Genomic DNA, 19,658 nt, shown 5'->3' with positions numbered 1-19,658 from the left:
AAACACTCTCATCCTCTCAGTCCACTGTCCCTCTACCTAAGCCTTTTCAAAGCCTTTAACTGCCCTCAGAATCATCTTCCAGGTCTTTGGCCTAGAAGATCCTTCTTACTGCATCCCCTACTTGTCTCTCTCTCATCCCATCCGCCATATAACCACGCTGAGCTGCCCACCAGCTCCGAATTCGCCACAAACACCACCACCCCTGCCTCTGAAGAGCCTCCTCAAAGCCGTTTTTCCACCTATTTTGAAGCTAACTCATCCTACTCCTTCAGATCTCAGCTAAAACATTACCTGCTGCGGGTAAGAAGGTAAGTAAGGTACCGCAGAACACTTTTCTCAAGTACTCCCCACAGCACCGGGCCCTTCCATCTATGAAACTGCATCTGTACAGAATCACTGTAACTGGAGAGTCACTGAAGGAGGAGCCAGCGTCTTCACCATACACCCCTTTATGCCCAGTGCCTTCAACATGGCAGGTACTCAGTAAACATTTGTTAGCTGAATGAATGACTAATGCATTTCGGGTTTTTTTTAATCAAACATATGACTCAATCATTGTGGCAAAACGTCCTGTTTTAAAAAACACATATCCCTTCTGTTGAAGTCTCTTAATTTTAAATGTCATTTTTAAAAGAGGGCTGATCAAATCTAAAACATTTAAGAACTGAGAAATATTAAAACATCAAAAATAAAACCTAAAGAACACATTTCCTTCTTATTAAAGAATATTTAATCAGAATGCCACACTCACCTCTGTAAGCAATATTGCTAGCATATCCTGCCTCTGAAAACGTATAGCCAGATGTACCAGAGTATAGCCAACATCGAAAGCAGAAGGGCGATTCAGCAAGCGGACTTCATCTGCAGTGAGCTGGCGGGCAATGTCCCCTCCCGACGATTTGTAAGCTTCAATAGCAGCTAAATCACCTTCTACAACACCTAAAACAAGCATCAAGACAGAAAATAAATTTATTTCTATTTTTCTTCAAAAAGCACAAACCTGTAGCAGTCACTCAAAACTCTGATTCTCTGTGATTCCTGGATCCCAGGGCATCATTCAAATGTCCTAAAGAATACAAAGAAATGACAGTGTATTCCTTTCCCTTTCATTTCCTTCCAGAACTAGAACTGCCTAGCTGGGCACTTACCATCCCATTAGTGCTGGCTCCATGCTCTGGTAAAGTTTAGAGAAATTATTAGAATATATTAAGAGGATCAAAGATCAACCATCTAGTGTGAAGACATTAAAGCCCCTGTTTTCTGGTCCTGGTTCTGCAGAAACCAAGGACACAAGGATGTGCTTGCTGCCGCTGTTGGGCAAGTTCTGCCCTTTATTCTGACCCCCTCCCTTTTTATGGTTGCACTGAGTGGCTTTGCAGGACCTTAGTTCCCCTCCAGGGATCAAACCCTGGTCCTTGGCAGTAAAAGCGCCAAATCCTAACCACTGGACCACCAGGGGTGTCCCTATGCTGCATTTTTAAAGCTGAATCAAAGTAAATGCTCAGCTTTCCTTCCACATTGCTGTTAACTGAGACAATTAAAAGCAGTTAAAATAAATGTTTAATGTAAGTAAAAGTTAGCAATACTTTGATTTCAGAATTTCTCACAGTCAAGTCTTCCTTATACCCATTAAGAATTATTAAATTATTAATATAATAAAACTTGAGCTAGATAATTCTGAATAGAAATATGCTAAAACGAAATTCGATAAACCAGTTGGGGGTAGAAGTACAAAACAAGTTTCCAATTTTCCCAAATCCATAAAGAACTTTCTGTTCCCATTAAACTATGTTATTATTCTTAACACAAATTAATGTTAGATAATAACAGAAATCTTATTTAGTAAGTGCAGTGTATCTATGAATAATAAGCAAATAACCTTGGCAAAAATATGAAGGTGCAGGTTAGCTTCACATTTACCACAAATAGTGGTACACACACACACCCCCACCCCAAGACTGCAGGACTAAATAACTGCTTCCTAAACTACATCAAGAAAAATTTGTTACATAAAATGCTGCTACTAGCTAAAAATATCTTAGTATACTTGCATTTTAAACTGCTATCTTGAATTAGGAATTAGATAAATATGACTTGTTCCTTAAAGTGTAATAGACTGGTTCAATGCCACAATCTCCCCCGTTATTAACAATAACAAAGCTTTAAAATGATAATTCCCACATTCACTGAATGCCCATGAAACAGACAGCAATATGCCAGGCAATGTGAGAAACGTAAAAACATGATTCCTATGCTCAAAACAGCCCTTCATCATACTTGTGAACCATAAAAAGCCAGCTTCAAAGTTTTCCAACTCTGGGATCAAAGATCCCTTCTGCAAAAACAGATCCTCTCCCCAGAAAGATGACCCCCAACCCCTGAAACAACATTTTTCAGGTTAAGAACCCATGGTTTCAAATGATAATACCTTCCTAGATAAATTTTTATTTCACAGCAATATAGGTTAATACATTCCTCAACATAAACACCTAAGGACAGCTGTAGCCCCCACTCCAACACATAAAGGACTTCAACAAAACCTTAAGAGGCACAGCGCCTTGGAGATGTCATCAGGGCTGAAACGTAATATAGCTGGCATGAGATAAAAAGAGGTGGACTTCTCAAAAGAGCAAGCCTGGAGATCAGACACAGAAATCTAAAATCTACCTGTTTTAATGAACAGATGGAAATAATCTAGTAGGGTTCATAACATTTTGAATAATTTAATGCAGCTTTTTTTTAACTGAACATGCCCTGTTCCATTTCATGTATACACTACTTCCTTACGAAGGCAACAACTTTTCACTTCAGCTCTAGCAAAGCTGTTAACTACTCCTAGGTGCAGTATCACTGTACCTTTTACAGTTTTTAGCTTCAGCCTAAAATTATATGCGTCTATAAAATTTTGTGTGATATAAAAAATGTTCTAAGCACTTTCAAAAGCAACAAAAGGACCAAAAAGTTCTGATCAATTTCCCTGAAAAAAGAGGAAGACCTACACAGTACATGTATACACACGAGAGACAGTGTGTGTATATATATATACACCCCCATATTTTTTTGTTTCCCAAAGATGAGGTAATCTAAAAGTAAATGCCAACTAACTGTGCTTTTCTGGTTGGAGAAGACATCTTCTAAATTGCTGTCTTCACTATTTTAACTCATCACACAGCTGATGTCTGGAAGGATCTCACCTCAGAAATACACGCTCATGCTCAAGAATTCATTTCCTCTCTAATGTTTCTAAAGGATTTCTGTAACTAGAAGCTAATTAGCCAGTCAAAGGTGGGGAGGAGTGCACACCAAACAGCACCACAAATTCAGCAGCTGTGCCTGGGAATTGTGACTTACAGTCTGCCTTCACACTTCATGTACTTTACCAAAAACAGGACTTCAAATGATGAACTGCATGGTATGTGAATTACATCTCAATAAAGCTGACATACATACATACAAACTGATTTCTATTTAGCCTAATCCAAGATCTCAAAAACAACTACTTTCCCTGACCACAAGGCTCTGCATTAAACTGTAAATGCGAAATGCTGCTGCCCTTAGCCTGGAATATATACCGGAGGGCAGAAAATGAAGGTGAACAGAGATCTTTTTCTCTATTCTTCAGAGCATAAAATAAATCTCCAAACTTTCTAGAACACGAAAAACACGAATTCAACTACAGAGACAAAATAACATTTAAAAGAAAAATACTTCATTGTCTAATATTTTAAGAATACATAATTCCATTCTTTTCATTAATCATAATTAAGAGCTCTTAGTTTCAGTTACTGCTGGGTGAATTCTGGGCTATGAAAGATCAGTAAATTTATTACAAATCAAATTTCACAAGAATGTCAATGAACTGTCCAAATGTTTGTTGTATATCACTTACACACTGCTCAAGAGGAGCTAGTGATTAAAGTTTCTTCACAGATGGGTTTTCACTGTCAACATGGTGTCTAAAGGATCTGACCTATACTGAGATTTTAAGTTTTAGCTACACATGTTTCCTTAGGGAGGAAAAAAACATCAGATTATATGCAAAGCAACTAAGAAAATGTCTTTGAGTCCTTCACATAACATTTTTACCACCTTTTAACATTAGGGGATAAAAGGAAAGCAGGAAGAAAGTAAAAGAAGTGGTAAGTAGGAAAATACAGTAAATAAATCTAAGTGGTAAAACCTCACTTAATGCCACAAAGACCATGAAAAAACTGGAAAGTCCCAGTAGAACAGAAATAGGTAACGTATACAAGCTTTCTAGGTTACTGACATCTCAGACTAACTCCAACAGTTAAGGGAAGGTTCTTTCTCTAATATGTTGGTCTGAAAATTTAACAAACATATATTACACGCTCTGTCCCCTCCTACTCCAAGTGAAAGTGAAAGCGTTAGTCACTCAGTCATGTCTGACTCTGCGGCATCATGGACTGCAGCCCACCAGGCTCCTCTGTCCATAAATTCTCCAGGAAAGAATACTGGAGATCTTTCCAACCCAGCTGACTGAACCCAGGTCTCCTGCACTGCAGGCAGATTCTTTACCTTCTGAGCAACCAGGGAAGCCCATGTTATGAAAACCAATTAAAAAGACAGCTGAAGGCACTCTGAGAAGATTAACTTTAAAAACTAATTGGCAGTACCATTACCCATTCAAAATTGATTGAAACATACACTAGCTAAGTGGTGATACATAGTTACTGATAAAGTTAAAATACTTTTAAAAACATAGAGACCTCAGAATAAGTGAAATGAAGAAGAAGAAGAAGAAAAAAAACCTCATACTGTTCTGTAAGGTGGGCCAGGAGTAGAATTTAACATATTCTGAAGTCACAGGTCACAACTCACGGAGGACTTCACAGCTACTATGGAACTCCGTTGGTTAGAATATGGAGCTGGCTCATAGATATTTAGAAAACAGACTTATTTTTTCCCCCATATATGGCACAGTTTTCAAAGTTTTGCCTTGTTTCTTTTGACATAAAATCATCATGGTAACTAACTTTGAAAAGAATGCCAAATGGTAAAAAAAAAGCCAGGACTTACCTGAGCCCACATGGGCCAGCTCAACACTACCCTGGAGTTCTATGGTAGCTGTGACATCACAGCATGCTTTATGCTGTGGGGTCAGGGTGGACTTGGAGTCAGCTGGCACAATTTCAGGAGCCCTTAAAGAGAAAAGTTAGTTTTTAAGTGGTAATGTTCAGAATGCCCTTTACTCTGGTCAGTAGAAAGATGCAGATGTCGGTGGCTACAACGTCTGGACAGTTTTCCTCTACTTGGAGTCTAATTCCCTTAACTGTCTTTGCATACTAAAAAGGAAACTTGACCATCCAGTTCTTCAGACTCCTAACCATTTGGCTACAGTTCAAAGATGAACTTAAGACAGATACAACCATCACTCTCAATACTCAAATAGAAGCTGTTTTTTAAATAAAATGACCTCGATATTTTTAGGTGTATCTTAAGTATATGAAAGCTCATGGCAATCCCAAAAACAGTTTGAGAAGACCAAACAAATCACCTTCTAGATGCATTTTTCACATAATAACCAACGGCAACAAGTCAAAATCTATCATTTCTATTCCTAGAATAGTGCTAGTAAACAATACCTTTTCAAAAAACCAAGATGTGAAAATCATAAATTGGAAACAAATTCTTAATTGAATCTACACTTTATCAAGATAAGCTTCTATTCAATTCATTCAATAAACTTACTTCGTTATGAAAAGATCCTCTCTATTTATTTCTGTCTGTGTCGTGTGGCCTGTGGGCTCCATTTCCCAACCACGGATTGAACCTGGGCTACAAGCAGTGAAGGCTGAGAATCCTAACCACTAACCAGGGAACTCCCAGAAACATCCTCTTTAGAAAAATGAATTCAAATGATAGGGAAGTAAAAATAATAATCTAAGGAGCCTCTTTAAATGTTCCATTATTAATCACGACGAGCGACGATAAACGCAGTTTACACTTTCGAGCTCTTACCCTCTCACATCTCTGATCATTGCTAACTGCCGTGGAAATACAAGTCCCCACAGTCACCAAAAAACAGCTGAATGGACAGATACCTTGCCATGCAGGAAGAATTACTGCTAAAGCACAATGGAAGGGTAGAAAGGAACATGTCACAAAGTTATTTTGGGAAGGCGATCAGAGATGAGGAACAACATTAATGGGTTAAAGATGAATGTGAGTTCAAATTAGAATGGTTACTTAAAATGTTGTCAAAAAGTCAACTGAAGGGATATTAAAATTCTTCAAGAAAAAAATCTCATCTGCTCTACTGTCAAGCTATCCTGCACAAATTTAAAACTAATCATTAGATGTTTAAAGTTATACCATTTTAGATCAGCCTTCTAAGAGGAACTGAATTAGACCAAGTCTGCTGCTGCTGTTAAGTCGCTTCAGTCGTGCCAGACCCCATAGTCGGCAGCCCACCAGGCTCCCCCGTCCCTGGGATTCTCCAGGCAAGAACACTGGAGTGGGTTGCCATTTCCTTCTCCAACGCATGAAAGTGAAGAGACTAAGTCTAGCTACTCTCTTTTACAAGTGAGAAAATTATAGAGTAAATAAGCATTTTAAAAGGGGCAGATAGATAAAAATAAAACCTCTCATGGCATAACTTTATACTTTTTAGATTATGTTCACATAACTCTTCTTCTAGCCAAAATATTGATAGAATTAAGAAGAGAATCATCAGATTGGAAAAGGTATTAGTTCATCCTGATAAGGTCCTCAGAAAGAAGCAGAAAACAAGGAAGCTGCTATAATTTGCTACTGCAAGAGAAGGTTCCACAGCTTCAGAAAACACTCAGGGCCCCAGAACAATCCACATAAAAATCCACATAAAACTGAGTGGTAAATTTTCTCCCAAAGTTTCAGACATTCTCACTATAGCATGCCTAAAACAGAACTTCCTGTCTTTGATATCTCAGAAAAACAATACTAATAGCCAACCCAAGTGTCCAAGCCAAAAACCCGAGTATCTTTCTTAATTCTCGCCTCAACTCCAATATCTATTCTTCCAAGTTTTACCCATCCTACCTTTGTAAAGTGAAAAGTGAAGTTGCTCAGTTGTGTCCGACTCTTTGCGACCCCGTGGACTGTAGCCTACCAGGCTCCTCCATCCATGGGATTCTCCAGGCAAGAGTACTGGAGTGGGTTGCCATTTCCTTCTCCAGGGGATCTTCCCGACCCGGGGATTGAAGCCAGGTCTCCTGCATCGCGAGCAGACGCTTTAACCTCTGAGCCACTAAAGTCTCTCTCAAATATATCCCCCTTATTCCACCCACCACTGTTTCGACCTCAGGTCAAGGCTGCACTCTTTCTTATCTGGACTGCCGTCATCTCCTTCTAGGTGATCTGCCGCCAGTGCTGCCCGCCCCGCCCCCCCAATCTAGTCTCTAGACGCTGACTGGAATGAGCTTCCCACCCACACATCAGATGAAGGCAGTCCCCTTCCAAATGTTTACCACTGCCCTTACACTAAGCAATTGTGCCCTTACACAATCTGTAACCAGATTAAAAGGCTTGAAAGGCCCAGCATTACCCTACAGCCATCTCTCACAGCTCCCATTCTACACTCCAACCTGCAGACTTCAAATGAATGGATGGGCCACGCTCCCTAGCCTCTGGGGTCTAAACGAAAGCAATTCCCTCTGACAGAAACACTCTTTCCCCTCTTCTAAGGTTCTGGCTTAGATGTCATCTCTTCCTGAAAGTCCTCTCCGAATTTCCCAATGAGATTAGGGTACAGACTTACTGTCCTAGCCTCCTTTATTTCCTCTCCTAAAATTATCACACTACACTGTCCAGACCACAAACTGAGAGCCCTGACTTCTTTCTGAGTACTTGGGAGCACAGTTAATGATCATCTGAACGTGTACATGAATGGACAAAGAAAAGGTGAAAATTAAGACAACTCTGAAAAGCAATGGGAGGGTGGAACAGGTTGGACATTTGCCTTTGAGATTTTAAGATATCTAATAAAGCCATAATTGTTTAAGCAGAAGTGCGATACTGATATAAAAAACAAAAATCAAAATAAAGAGCCTCAAAACAAATGAAGCAGAACTATTTTATGTAAGACAGAACCACCCAAATTAAAGGAGAATTTAATCAATCAAAATGGAAATTACTTGGAAAAAACATTTTAATCCTCAGTTTAAAAAAAAGATGGTGAAAGACAAAATGCTGTAACTCTCCCCACAAAAACAAGGGTAAAGAAAATGTTCAACAAACATAAATGGTACATATCTGTAATATAAACATTATTTATATTCACAAAAACTTCAGACAACTTCATAAAATCACAAAGAAAAATAGAAGACATAAATCAATTCACAGAAAAAAATACAAATGACTGACTAAATGAGATAGCTTGCTTCTTTTAATAACAAACATCAGCAAAGGTACAGCTATACAAGCAGTCTCTTACAGTGATGAGAATATAACCAGTCCAGTCCTTCCAGGAAGCAATTTACTAATATGCATAAAATACCTGTGACACATTTATATCATTTCATCCTATTACCCCATTTCTGGGAATCGAAAAAAAGCATCAAAAATGCTAGCAATTTTATTCCTCAAAACATTATGAGAATAAAAAATTTCCAAATAAATCAAAGGCCAGTAATAAGAGCTAGGTTAACAAAGTATGGCAACTCAAAGTCATAGCACAATTCATTTTTTTAAAGATGAAATTATTTTAATTACTTCAAAATGTAAACTTCAACAAAAGAATGTATTTCATTTACATAAAAATATTAAAAACTGAATACTCAAAATGCACAAAATACACACACGAAAGATTTCTTCTATACAGAGATAGCATAAACTGTATTTTCTTCATAATGTCTCTTACCTCTGACATATTCTACAATGAGGGTGCTCTGCTTTTATTATTCAAGTATGAATTAAACTCATAAAGGAAGTCAGTATACAATGTCAAGTTTGATAAAACAAGAAACTACCGCTATGTCCATCGACAAATGAATAGACAAAGTGAGGCATATATGAAATGGAATTATTTCAACTTAAAAAAAAAAGGAAATTCTGACACGTTACAACATGGATAAACCTTGAAGACTTTACACTAAATGAAATAAGCAGTCACAAACGGACAAACAGCATACAACTCCACCTCTGAGGCACCCAGACTAGTCAAATTCACAGTGACAGGAGAGTGGCAGCGGCCAGGAGCAGGGAAAGAGGGAATGGGGACTTACTGTATGCAGAGTTCAATTCTGCAAGGGGGAGAAAGTTCTGGACACAGATAATGGTTATTTATGTTGCAGAATAATGTGAATGTACCAAAGCCATTGAACCATACATACACTTAAAAACAGTTAAGATGGCAAATTTTGTTATGTATATTTCATCACAATTCAATTTTTTAAAGGAAAACAATGACAAAAGGACAATATTCAGAGATATTAGAGGTCTTGCTTCAAAAAAATCACCTATGTAGTGTTCCTCCCTCCTCCTCCTCAAAAGATAAATGTTTATATTCACCTAATCACATCCAACTGAGGCTCTTTCTGTAAAACAAATGGTCTGGCCTCTGAAAATGGTAATGACATGAGTAAACAAAAAACAAAAATAAAAACCACCTGAGGTACTGTTTAGATTACAGGAGATAAAACAACTAAATAACCTTGACTGAATGGAGTTGGAACAAAAGTTATTAGTGAAACTAATAGTGAAGCTGAATATGGTCTTCAGATATTAGAGTTTCTGGATAATTACACTGTGTGAATATACAGGAGAAATGTGTTCTTAAAACATACAATGCTGAAATATTTAGGGGTAAATGTCATGACATCTGGAGCTAACTCTGAAGTTGCTCAGGAAAAGCTCTTACAGAAAGAGTGAGACGGAGACAAAAAAAAAAAGAAAGCTCAAAATATGGCAAAGTACTAACAACTGAAAAACCTATTTCAAAAGCATTTGGTGTTCAATGTATTATATTTGTAATTTATCTGTTGGTTTTGAAATTTCTCAGAATGAAAGGCTGATGGGGGGAAGTTATCTCCACAAAGAACTGAAGGTGGAGAAAAGAAAAGGAAACTCATTTTCTTTATAAATTCCTTCTATAACTGCTTGATTTTTATAACCGTACACATAATTTATTAAATGTTTAAAGTTAAAGACATTTTATGGTAAACAGTAAAGTTCCCTGGAGTCTAAATATTTCTTTTAATACTTAATATTTAAATGCTACTTTTGGATTTCATAATTCAATGTGTTCATTTAACATAATGTTTTTAAAGAAAGAAAGCCTTCACTAAATCAGTGATGCATATTCGAACATCAGTATCATACAACCAAGAATCATCAGACATATTCCCTTTCTCAGCATTAGGAGGCACATTATTAGTTGGCAGCCCTGTGCAGTCAATCATTTCTAAAAGCCAGGAATTACGTCTCAGGGACTAAAGGTAATCAGAAGAATCCTGCCAGGGCTCTATTTCTGCCATTGTCGTCCATCTGCCTTGACACACTCATTCCTGGAAGCTTCTTTCTTATCCCAGGTGTCAGGAAGCACTATGAAAAGCCATACTGAACTGGCCAGGGGAAACACTTAAAACGAGTGTGTATTCCCTCCAGACTACAATCTTACATTCTGGAGAATTACCAAGATTCACTTAAAAACCATGACTTAAAATGTTATTTTAAAACAAGAGTTCCAAAAGCACAAAAGGAAATCCTTTGAAACTTGAAGAAAAACAAGACAGAACTAGCTGAAGATAATATTGCTTTCACAGTGCCAAAAAGAACTCCATTACCTGTAATATCAACTACCTAGGACAGGAAGGAGATCCACTACCAAAAATGTGTATGAGACACCATCGTCCTTACAGCTACACGAACATCTCACACGAAGAGTATCACACAGAGTTAATCAAGGACATACAAGGCACTGCCAGCATCGCAGCAGCCTGCTTTCCTTTTAAGGGTGCAGTGCCAAAGATTTGCTGCAGGAGTCTGCATATATTCTGGATTCTATTAAAAGCTTTTAATAGAATATTGCAACTCAAACCATTTTTTTTAATGTTTTTAAAAGGTGTGACGGTTTTGAATGTCAAAGACTAAGACGACCTTTTTTGTAGGCTCCACATTCATTCATACATAAAGCACTGTATTAAGGAAAAAGGGACACTAAATCAGAGTATCTTTCAGGAGGATAGCTTGGTATCAATATAAAACCAACCTCACAAGCAAATAAAATGGTCCAGCAGTTACAGAGTAACCATAGCTTAAAACTAAGCAATTCCACAAGGCAGGAAAAATTCTAAAGATGGAAATAGCTGCAGTTTATCAGATATAAGCAAACACAGCAAAGCAAACAGAACAAATACTTCATACTAAAAATCAAGCTCAAATAATGTGCCCTAGCTATGGAATGCTGAGAAATATTAGCAAGTGGTAAGATTACCTTAGGATACGGCAATAAACTTCACTAGGCATACTTATGTAGCTGACTTGAAAAAGAAGACTGAAAACATTACTATTCATTGGCGTCAAACATCGTTCAAAAGTCCCAGTAACAGCATTTCTTTCAACCAAATCAAGAAAAAAAAAAACACCACCACACTGTGAATAAGAAATATATGGTCTTCATCCACTATTACTGGCATATAACTCCTAAAATCCGTGTAATTTCCCATTAAGAGCCATAAAGGCATCTTTTGTTACAGTACTTAGTTTTGTTCTCAGTTCCTATATAGTTCCAGATTGATAAAGATAAAATAAATAGGAGTCTTCTGTTACTCTTATAGCAAACCCTTTCAAACACCTCTGAGCTTATGTTAATAAGATGACTTTTAGGAAAGCCCCTAAAGATGGAGGTTGGTTGCCAGGGGAACCAACCCAGTGATTCAAAGGTTGGAATGTTCAGCCCCACCCCACTACCACCTCCTTGGGGGGAGATGGACTGAATGTTGAAACAATCACCCGGTGTCCAATGATTTAATCCATCGTGCCTCCATAAAAATCCCTGGTGCTGGGTTTGGATGGCTTCTAGGCTGGTGAACCTGTGAAGGTGCTGTGAGAATCCCTTCCGTGCCATATGCATCTCCTCCACCTGGCTGTTCCTGAATCATGTATTTTTAATAATAGACCAGCAACCTAGTAAGTAAACTATTTTCCCAAATTCTGTAAGCCATTCTGACAAATTGAACCCAAGGAGGTGACTGTCAGAACCTAGGATTTATAGTCTACAGTCAGAAACACAGATGACAACCTGGATTAGTACTGGCGTCTGAAGGGGGCAGGAAAGGAGAGAGACACTCTAGTGGGACTGAGCCCTTCGACTGTGGGATCTGAGGCTATTTCCGGGTAGACATCTGCAAGAAAGAGAAATGCAAAAAAGCAAAACGGCTGTCTGAGGAGGCCTTACAAATAGCTGAGCAAAGAAGAGAAGCTAAAGGCAAAGGACAAAAGGAGAGATATACCCATCTGAATGCAGAGTTCCAAAGGATAGCAAAGAGATAAGAAAGCCTTTCTCAGTGAACAATGCAAAGAAATAGAGGAAAACAATAGACTGGGAAAGACTAGAGCTCTCTTCAAGAAAATTAGAGATACCAAGGGAACATTTCATGCAAAGATGGGCACAATAAAGGGCAGAGTTGGTATGGACCTAACAGAAGCAGAAGACATTAAGAGGTGGCAAGAATACACAGAATTATACAAAAAAGATCTTAATGACCCAGACAGCCACAATGGTGGGATCACTCACCTAGAGCCAGACATCTTAAAGTGAGAAATCAAGTAGGCCTTAGAAAGCATCATTACGTATGAAGCTAGTGGAGGTGACGGAATTCCAGTTGAGCTATTTCAAATCCTAAAAGATGATGCTGTGAAAGCGCTGCACTCAATATGCCAGCAAATATGGAAAACTCAGCAATGGCCTCAGGACTGGAAAAGATCAGTTTTCATTCCAATCCCAAAGAAAAGCAATGCCAAAGAATGTTCACACCACCGCACAACTGCACTCATTCCGCAAGCTAGCAAAGTAATGCTCAAAATTCTCCAAGACAGGCTTCCACAGTACATGAACCGAGAGCTTCCAGATGTTCAAGCTGGATTTAGAAAAGGCACAGGCGCCAGAGATCAAATTGCTAACATCTGTTGGATCATAGAAAAAGCAAGAGAGTTCCAGAAAAACATCTACTTCTGCTTTACTGACTACACCATAGATCTGACTGTGTAGATCACAACAAAGTGGAAAATCCTTCAAGAGATGGGAATACCAGACCACCTGACCTGCTTTCTGTGCAAACTGTATGCAGGTCAAAAACCAACAGTTAGAACCACACATGGAACAATGGACTGGCTCCAAATTAGGAAAGGAGTATGTCAAAGCTGTCTATTGTCACCCTGCTTATTTAACTTATAGGCAGAGTACATAGTGCAAAATGTCGGGCTGGATGAAGCACAAGCTGGAATCAAGATTGCCGGGAGAAGTATCAATAAACTCAGACATGCAGATGACACCACCTTTAGGGCAGAAAAAGAAGAAAAACTAAAGAGCCTCTTGATGAAAGTGAAAGAGGATAGTGAAAAAGTTGGCTTAAAACTCAACAGTCAAAAAACTAAGATCATGGCATCCATTCCCAGCACTTCACGGCAAACAGATGGGGAAACAATGGAAACAATGAGAGACTTTATTTTTGGAGCTTCAAAATCATGGCAGATAAGTGACTGCAGCCATGAAATGAAAAAACACTTGCTCCTTGGAAGAAAAACTATGACAAAGCTAGACAGCATATTAAAAAGCAGAGACATTACTTTGCCAACAAAGGTCAAATTACTTTGCTAGTCAAAGCTATGGTTTTTCCAGTAGTTATGTATGGATGTGAGAGTTGGACCACAAAGAAAGCTGAGTGCCAAAGAATTGATGCTTTTGAGCTGTGGTATTGGAGTATGGACTCTTGAGAGTCCCTTGGACTGCAAGGAGATCCAACCAGTCAATCCTAAAGGAAATCAGCCCTGATACTGAAGCTCCAATACTTTGGCCACCTGATGTGAAGAACTGACTCCTTGGAAAAGACCCTGATGCTGGGAAAGATTGAAGGCGGGAGGAGAAGGGGACAACAGAGAATGAGATGGTTGGATGGCATCACTGACTCAATGGACACAAGTTTCAGCAAGTTCCAGGAGTTGGTGAAGGACAGCAAATTCTGGTGTGCTGCAGTCCATGGGGTCGCAGAGTGTCAGCACGACTGAGCAACTGAACTATGTGTGTGTGTGTGTGTGTGTGTGTGTGTGTGTGTGTGTATATATTTGACCTTCATCCACTGTTCCTGGCTCACAACTTTCCCAAACCCTTAAACTTCCTGAGTGATAAAAGCAGTGAGATAATATTTTTGGTCTCTTTTCCTCAGCTCCTGAAAACACATCAGGGTAGGTGACATTTGGATCCCACTCCAAGGTGGGGGCTGGCTGCCAGGGGAACTAGCCATGTGATTAGAGGACTGTGACGTTCAGCTCTACCCACTATACCACCCTGACATCCAGAGAGGGGAGAGGGAAGAGAAGCGGGAGACTCCCTGTGGCCAATGATTTAATTAACCACGTCTACATAATAAGGCCTCCATAAAACCCCAGAAGGACAGTTTCAAGAGCCTACAGTTGGTGACCACGCACAGATCTGAGGACAGTGGCGCACTTGGGAAGAGCATCATGGAAGCTCCATGCCCCTCCCCCAAACCCTACTCTCCACACATCTCTGTCATCTAGACGTTTATCTGTATCCTTTAATCATCCTTTTATAATAAACCAGTGACCCAGTAAGTAAACTGCTTCTCTGAGTTTTGTGAGGTGTTCTAACAAATTTATCAAACCCAAGGTGCGTGAGGGTGGGAGTGTCATGGGAACCTCTGATTTATAGGCAGTCAGAAGTACAGCTTAACAACCTGGGCTTGAGGCTGGCTTCTGGCACCTTAAGTGGAGAGAGGTCTTCTAGGACTGACTCCTTCAACTATAGGATTTGATTCAACCTACAGGGTAGACAGTATCAGAACTGAGTTGAACCCTCAGGCACCCTGCTGGTGTTGTTTTGAGAATTACCTGTTGAGACATGAGGAAGCTTCCCAATACAGACACATGTTGGAATTGAAACCCTTTACATCAGAGGAAGAAAACACCATTAATAAAACCATAGTAATTCACTTCCTTGAGAAAAACCATCATACCCATGATTTTTAATACCAGTACCAAAATAAACTGAAAAGACCATTTTAAAATGCAAAAAGCCTACACACTAATTATTGTTAAAATGAAAAAAGTGTTAATGAGAGCAATACATTCTGACATGTTTAACAACACACAAGTTTTAGACATTTCTACAGTTAACATCTGACACTCTGGAGTGGACAGATGCATGTAACACTGTATATAGTAAGGGGGCCAAAATATAACAGCATGAATACAAAATATAACTGCCACAAATATTACTTTTCAACAGAAGTTATGAGAAAGGGAAAAACATTCCATCAAATACAACAAAATGTTTGCAGACACTTTGTAAGGAAAAATTAAATCTAATTTATCTCCTATGTTTTAAGAATCAATGTTTAGACACATCAGAATTTTGCTCAGTAATAAGATTATAATCCTCGTGACTCCATTTCAACATGCTCCATGATAGTGAGATTCTGGGTTAGCTCATAAGTCTGATTATCAACAGGGGTACACCGGTACATACTGTAGGTTACCCCAAAGCTTGGGGGCAACAGAGATGTTACTAATGCATATGTTATCTCTAATGCCATTGCCAAGTACAATTCTTTTCCTTTTACACCTTCAACAGCACTCCTTCTCACTGTCCTCCAATATCAAATCCTTTCCATTTTCATTAGCAGGATCACTGCTAAGTCACTTCAGTCGTGTCCGACTCTATGTGACCCCATAGACAGCGGCCCACCAAGCTCCCCCATCCCTGGGATTCTCAAGGCAAGGACACTGGAGTGGGTTGCCATTTCCTTCTCCAATGCATGAAAGTGAAAACTGAAAGTGAAGTTGCTCAGTTGTGTCCGACTCTTAGCGACCCCATGGACTGCAGCCCACCAGGCTCCTCGGTCCATGGGATTTTCCAAGCAAGAGTACCGGAGTGGGGTGCCACTGCCTAGGATCACTAGACAAGTTAAATGTAAGAAATATGCAGCTGCTTAAGGCAAAATGCAAAACAGGAAGCAACACGTCCAATGGCAACTGAATAAAAATTTTTCAAGGAAAAAACTTTGATTTAGGACTCAAGGTACAGAAAACACATACCATAATTCTTTCCCTTATATATTCATCAAGCTATCAAATATTCATCAGGAAGATGGAGAAATTAAATGTGAAGAAATCTGACTTCAGACTTTCCATATCCATAGACCACCTAGTGATAAACTGAGACCTCTTATAATAATTGCTCTGTCTTAACGTGACAAGAAGCCAAGTTGGTTGAGGGCAGTCTGTAAGGTAAAAAGTACAGAAAGGTGGCGAGAAAGCAAAGTGGAGAAATTTAAGAGAGAAGCAAAAAGATTTGTCTCTGAAAGGTCTAGCTGTCCAGATCCCAGTTTCCACAAAAGTTTATTCACTGATTAACAAAAATTTCAATGTCTGCTATGTATCAGGGACTGTTTAAGTTACTAGGAAACAGCTGTGAACAAAACAGACAAAATTCCTGGTCATCATAAAGCTTAAGTTCTTGTATACTTATAGCATTCACACTGTTGTACAGTAGAGACCAAGAGAAGACTGTAAAGCAATTACCCTCCAATTAAAAATATATTTGCTAAAGTTTAAGTTTTACGAAAGAGACAAATGAGGTGATTTCTAATAAGTATACTAGGAGGTTAACCAGTGTTGTGAAGAAAATGGAAGTTGGGGGAAAAGGACTGAAATTTCAGAGGCAGCAGTCAGGGAAGCCTCCCAGGGAAGATAACCTGTGAGAAAATACCTGCAGGAGGTACATTCGCTAATCCAGCAAATCTAGAGAAAGTAATCCAGGAAGAGGAAATAGTGCAAAGGGCTTGAGGCTTATTTGCAGAGAAGAAAGGTTGCAAGAGTTGCTGGAATGAGACAGAGAAGAAAGAGAGAGAGAGAGTGTGTCTAAAAATGGGGGAAGTAGGTGTGGGGTAGAGAGCAGAAAGAGCCTATAAAACTGGCTTTTACTTTGAGCAACACAGGGAATCACTGGAGGAGTGAGTAGCTACTACTGAGTGGAGCAGCTCCTATTCCGAGAACAATCTGTAAGCAAGGCTACAAACAGAGGATCACGGCTTGGACCAGGGTGATGACAGGTGGCCAGATTCTGAATATATTTTGAAGACAGAGCCAGTGAGAACGAAGTATAAGAGAGAAAGGAGAAAACCGAGGATGACCAAAGCTTTGGACACAGCAAATATAAATGAACTTGCTGGGTCCAAAGTCCTAAACCAACATGGGAGAGAGAGAGAACAGATTTGAGAGGCTTGCTCAGATTAAGCCTCACTGAGTTTGAAAGACTACACATTCAAGGGAAAATGCTACAGAGGCAGCAGCTGGATATGAGAGTCTAGGGTTCAGGCATACAAGAAGTTATCGTACAGATTTAACCTGAGATTCTTATCTGACCCTGTGTCTTTTCAAGGGATCAACTTCGGGGTCCCTTGTTGTTCTTCTAAAGGGCAGCTGATTCGGTACAAGAGCAGCACTAAAATAATGTGCTAGGTGGTGCTGCCTTAATTCTAGGGACATCATCATCTATCCAGTGGGAAAGGCAGACCATGATGAGAACCAACAGAGCTCCCAGAAAATAACCTGGCACTGAACTGCAGACATCCCAGAGATAGGCACCCGTTTAACCACACCGCTGCCTCTACCATCCGGGTACCCACTCCCAGATTCCTTTCCTCCTGGCTTCGGCACTGCAGTCCCCAACGTCCCCTCACCACGCAAGAGAATACGACTGAGGTGAAACTTACACCCAACAGTCACATAAAAGGCACTTTCTTAATACTGTGGAAACTTCAGCTTTAGCCTTCTCAATACTGAATCTTCATTCCCATTTTAAAATGCTGGCCTGAGGTTGAGATTTTTTATTTAAATTTCAATTGGGAAAGTCTCACATTTTATACTTAGTATAAATTTTATGCATAGTATACACTTTGGAGATGATTTTTTTTTAGTATATATGCTGCCAAACCGAGTAATAAGATGGCTTTATTAAATGTCTAAATCGGTAAGCCATAATATACCATATCTAATGAAATCTGGAAAGCATAAGGCAGACAGAAAGGGAGAAGATTAATTTTCAATACATGTAGACTTCTGCTAACCCAACACAATGTAAACAACTAAAAGTTAACATATTTCAATGGTATTTACAAATCAGGATAAGACTATCCAACAAAGACAGGACCAAACTCTTTCATACAACTGTTTAGAACCATATTATACAGTGAAAACTCAAAAATACTTGCTGGTAGGAAAGAGAATCCACAGTACCAAGAACCAATCAATTCTTAGCCCTAAGAACCTAGAAACTACGGAACATGTGGGAATGGGGACTTGACTTTGCTCAGTTATAAGAATTCAAAGAGGCAAAAAGATAGTTACCAAAAAAAACTCAATATATGGAAAGAAAGACAAACATCAAGAAGACACAGTAGTCAGAAATGCAAGAAATAACAGCCATAAAGACAAAGATATACTGACAGGTCTATTGTGCATGTCAAGGGGAAAAAATATTTCAAAGCAGTTCTCATCATTAGATTCACTAACTTGAAGAAACAGTAACCCCAAAGAGGTTAAAAAAATCACTGCAATCTAGTTTCTTACCTTCTATAAACATACAGGTACTATAACACCACCTTACAGTTAATATTAATATATTACACTATTGCCTGCAAAAATAATCCTAACAGTGTTCTAAAAGGCAGATGGGTAGTTAAAGGACAATCACACCTAGATACAAAAGATCACATAAGTTTCCATTTGTATGCAATATTCACAATAATAGTCACTGAGACAGAAGCAGACTGCTGATTACTGGGGTCTTGGAGGTGTGGAACAACTGCTTAAGTGGGTAATGGGTTTCTTCCGGGATGATGAAAATGTTCAGAACTAGATGGAGATGATGGTTGCAACACTGTGGATGTGCTAAATACCCCAAAATTGTTCACTTTCAAAACGATGAGTTTTATGTTATATGAATTTGACCTCAATTTTTAAACATTCAAAAAAAAAAAACAACCCCCCTTCTGTATCTCCGGGTTTTAAAAAAAGAAAAAACACTCACACCATATGTGGTACCTCAATTTGGGGAGAGAAAAAGAATCGATGGGCTGTAATGGGACAGCACAGACGACTGAACACAGCTCAGTGTGCTTTTGTTCCTTGTCCTCAGGACAGGAGAAAACTGGAGCTAACGTTTCCTAAGGGCTGTGTCTGTGTCTTGTGCAGAAGGGCTCATCTGCTGGGACTTTCTTGGGGGGCCAGGACAAAGCTAAAACAAAAAAACAGATTTCTTGAAATCTACTCTTTGGACTTGTAGGTTCATAAGTTATGTACTCCATACTCTTGGGGCTATATTCAGGAGGATAAACAAAATTAATTGGTACTGGGAAATACACACACATACCACACACACAGCCCAAGCCATGTTTAAGGCATAGCTATTACTCTAC

The 19,658-nt window shown here is 39.1% G+C and overlaps 1 protein-coding gene across 4 annotated transcripts in view; it reads right to left on the bottom strand.

The window, feature by feature from the left end:
- The window catches only part of ZRANB1 (zinc finger RANBP2-type containing 1), a 70,270-nt gene that overhangs the window by 20,761 nt on the left and 29,851 nt on the right, over positions 1-19,658 (bottom strand). For all 4 annotated transcript variants that reach the window (XM_042238529.2, XM_027960504.3, XM_042238530.2 and 1 more), the window contains one exon: positions 752-939. In XM_042238529.2, the coding sequence (XP_042094463.1) occupies positions 752-939 (188 nt within the window). The remainder of the gene's footprint in view (positions 1-751; positions 940-19,658) is intronic.

The sequence above is a fragment of the Ovis aries genome, chromosome 22, assembly GCF_016772045.2.
Source record: "Ovis aries strain OAR_USU_Benz2616 breed Rambouillet chromosome 22, ARS-UI_Ramb_v3.0, whole genome shotgun sequence".
In the NCBI taxonomy this organism is placed as follows: domain Eukaryota; kingdom Metazoa; phylum Chordata; class Mammalia; order Artiodactyla; family Bovidae; genus Ovis; species Ovis aries.
Note: the sequence above shows the minus strand (reverse complement) of the source record. Positions and strands in the feature narration are given on the sequence as shown.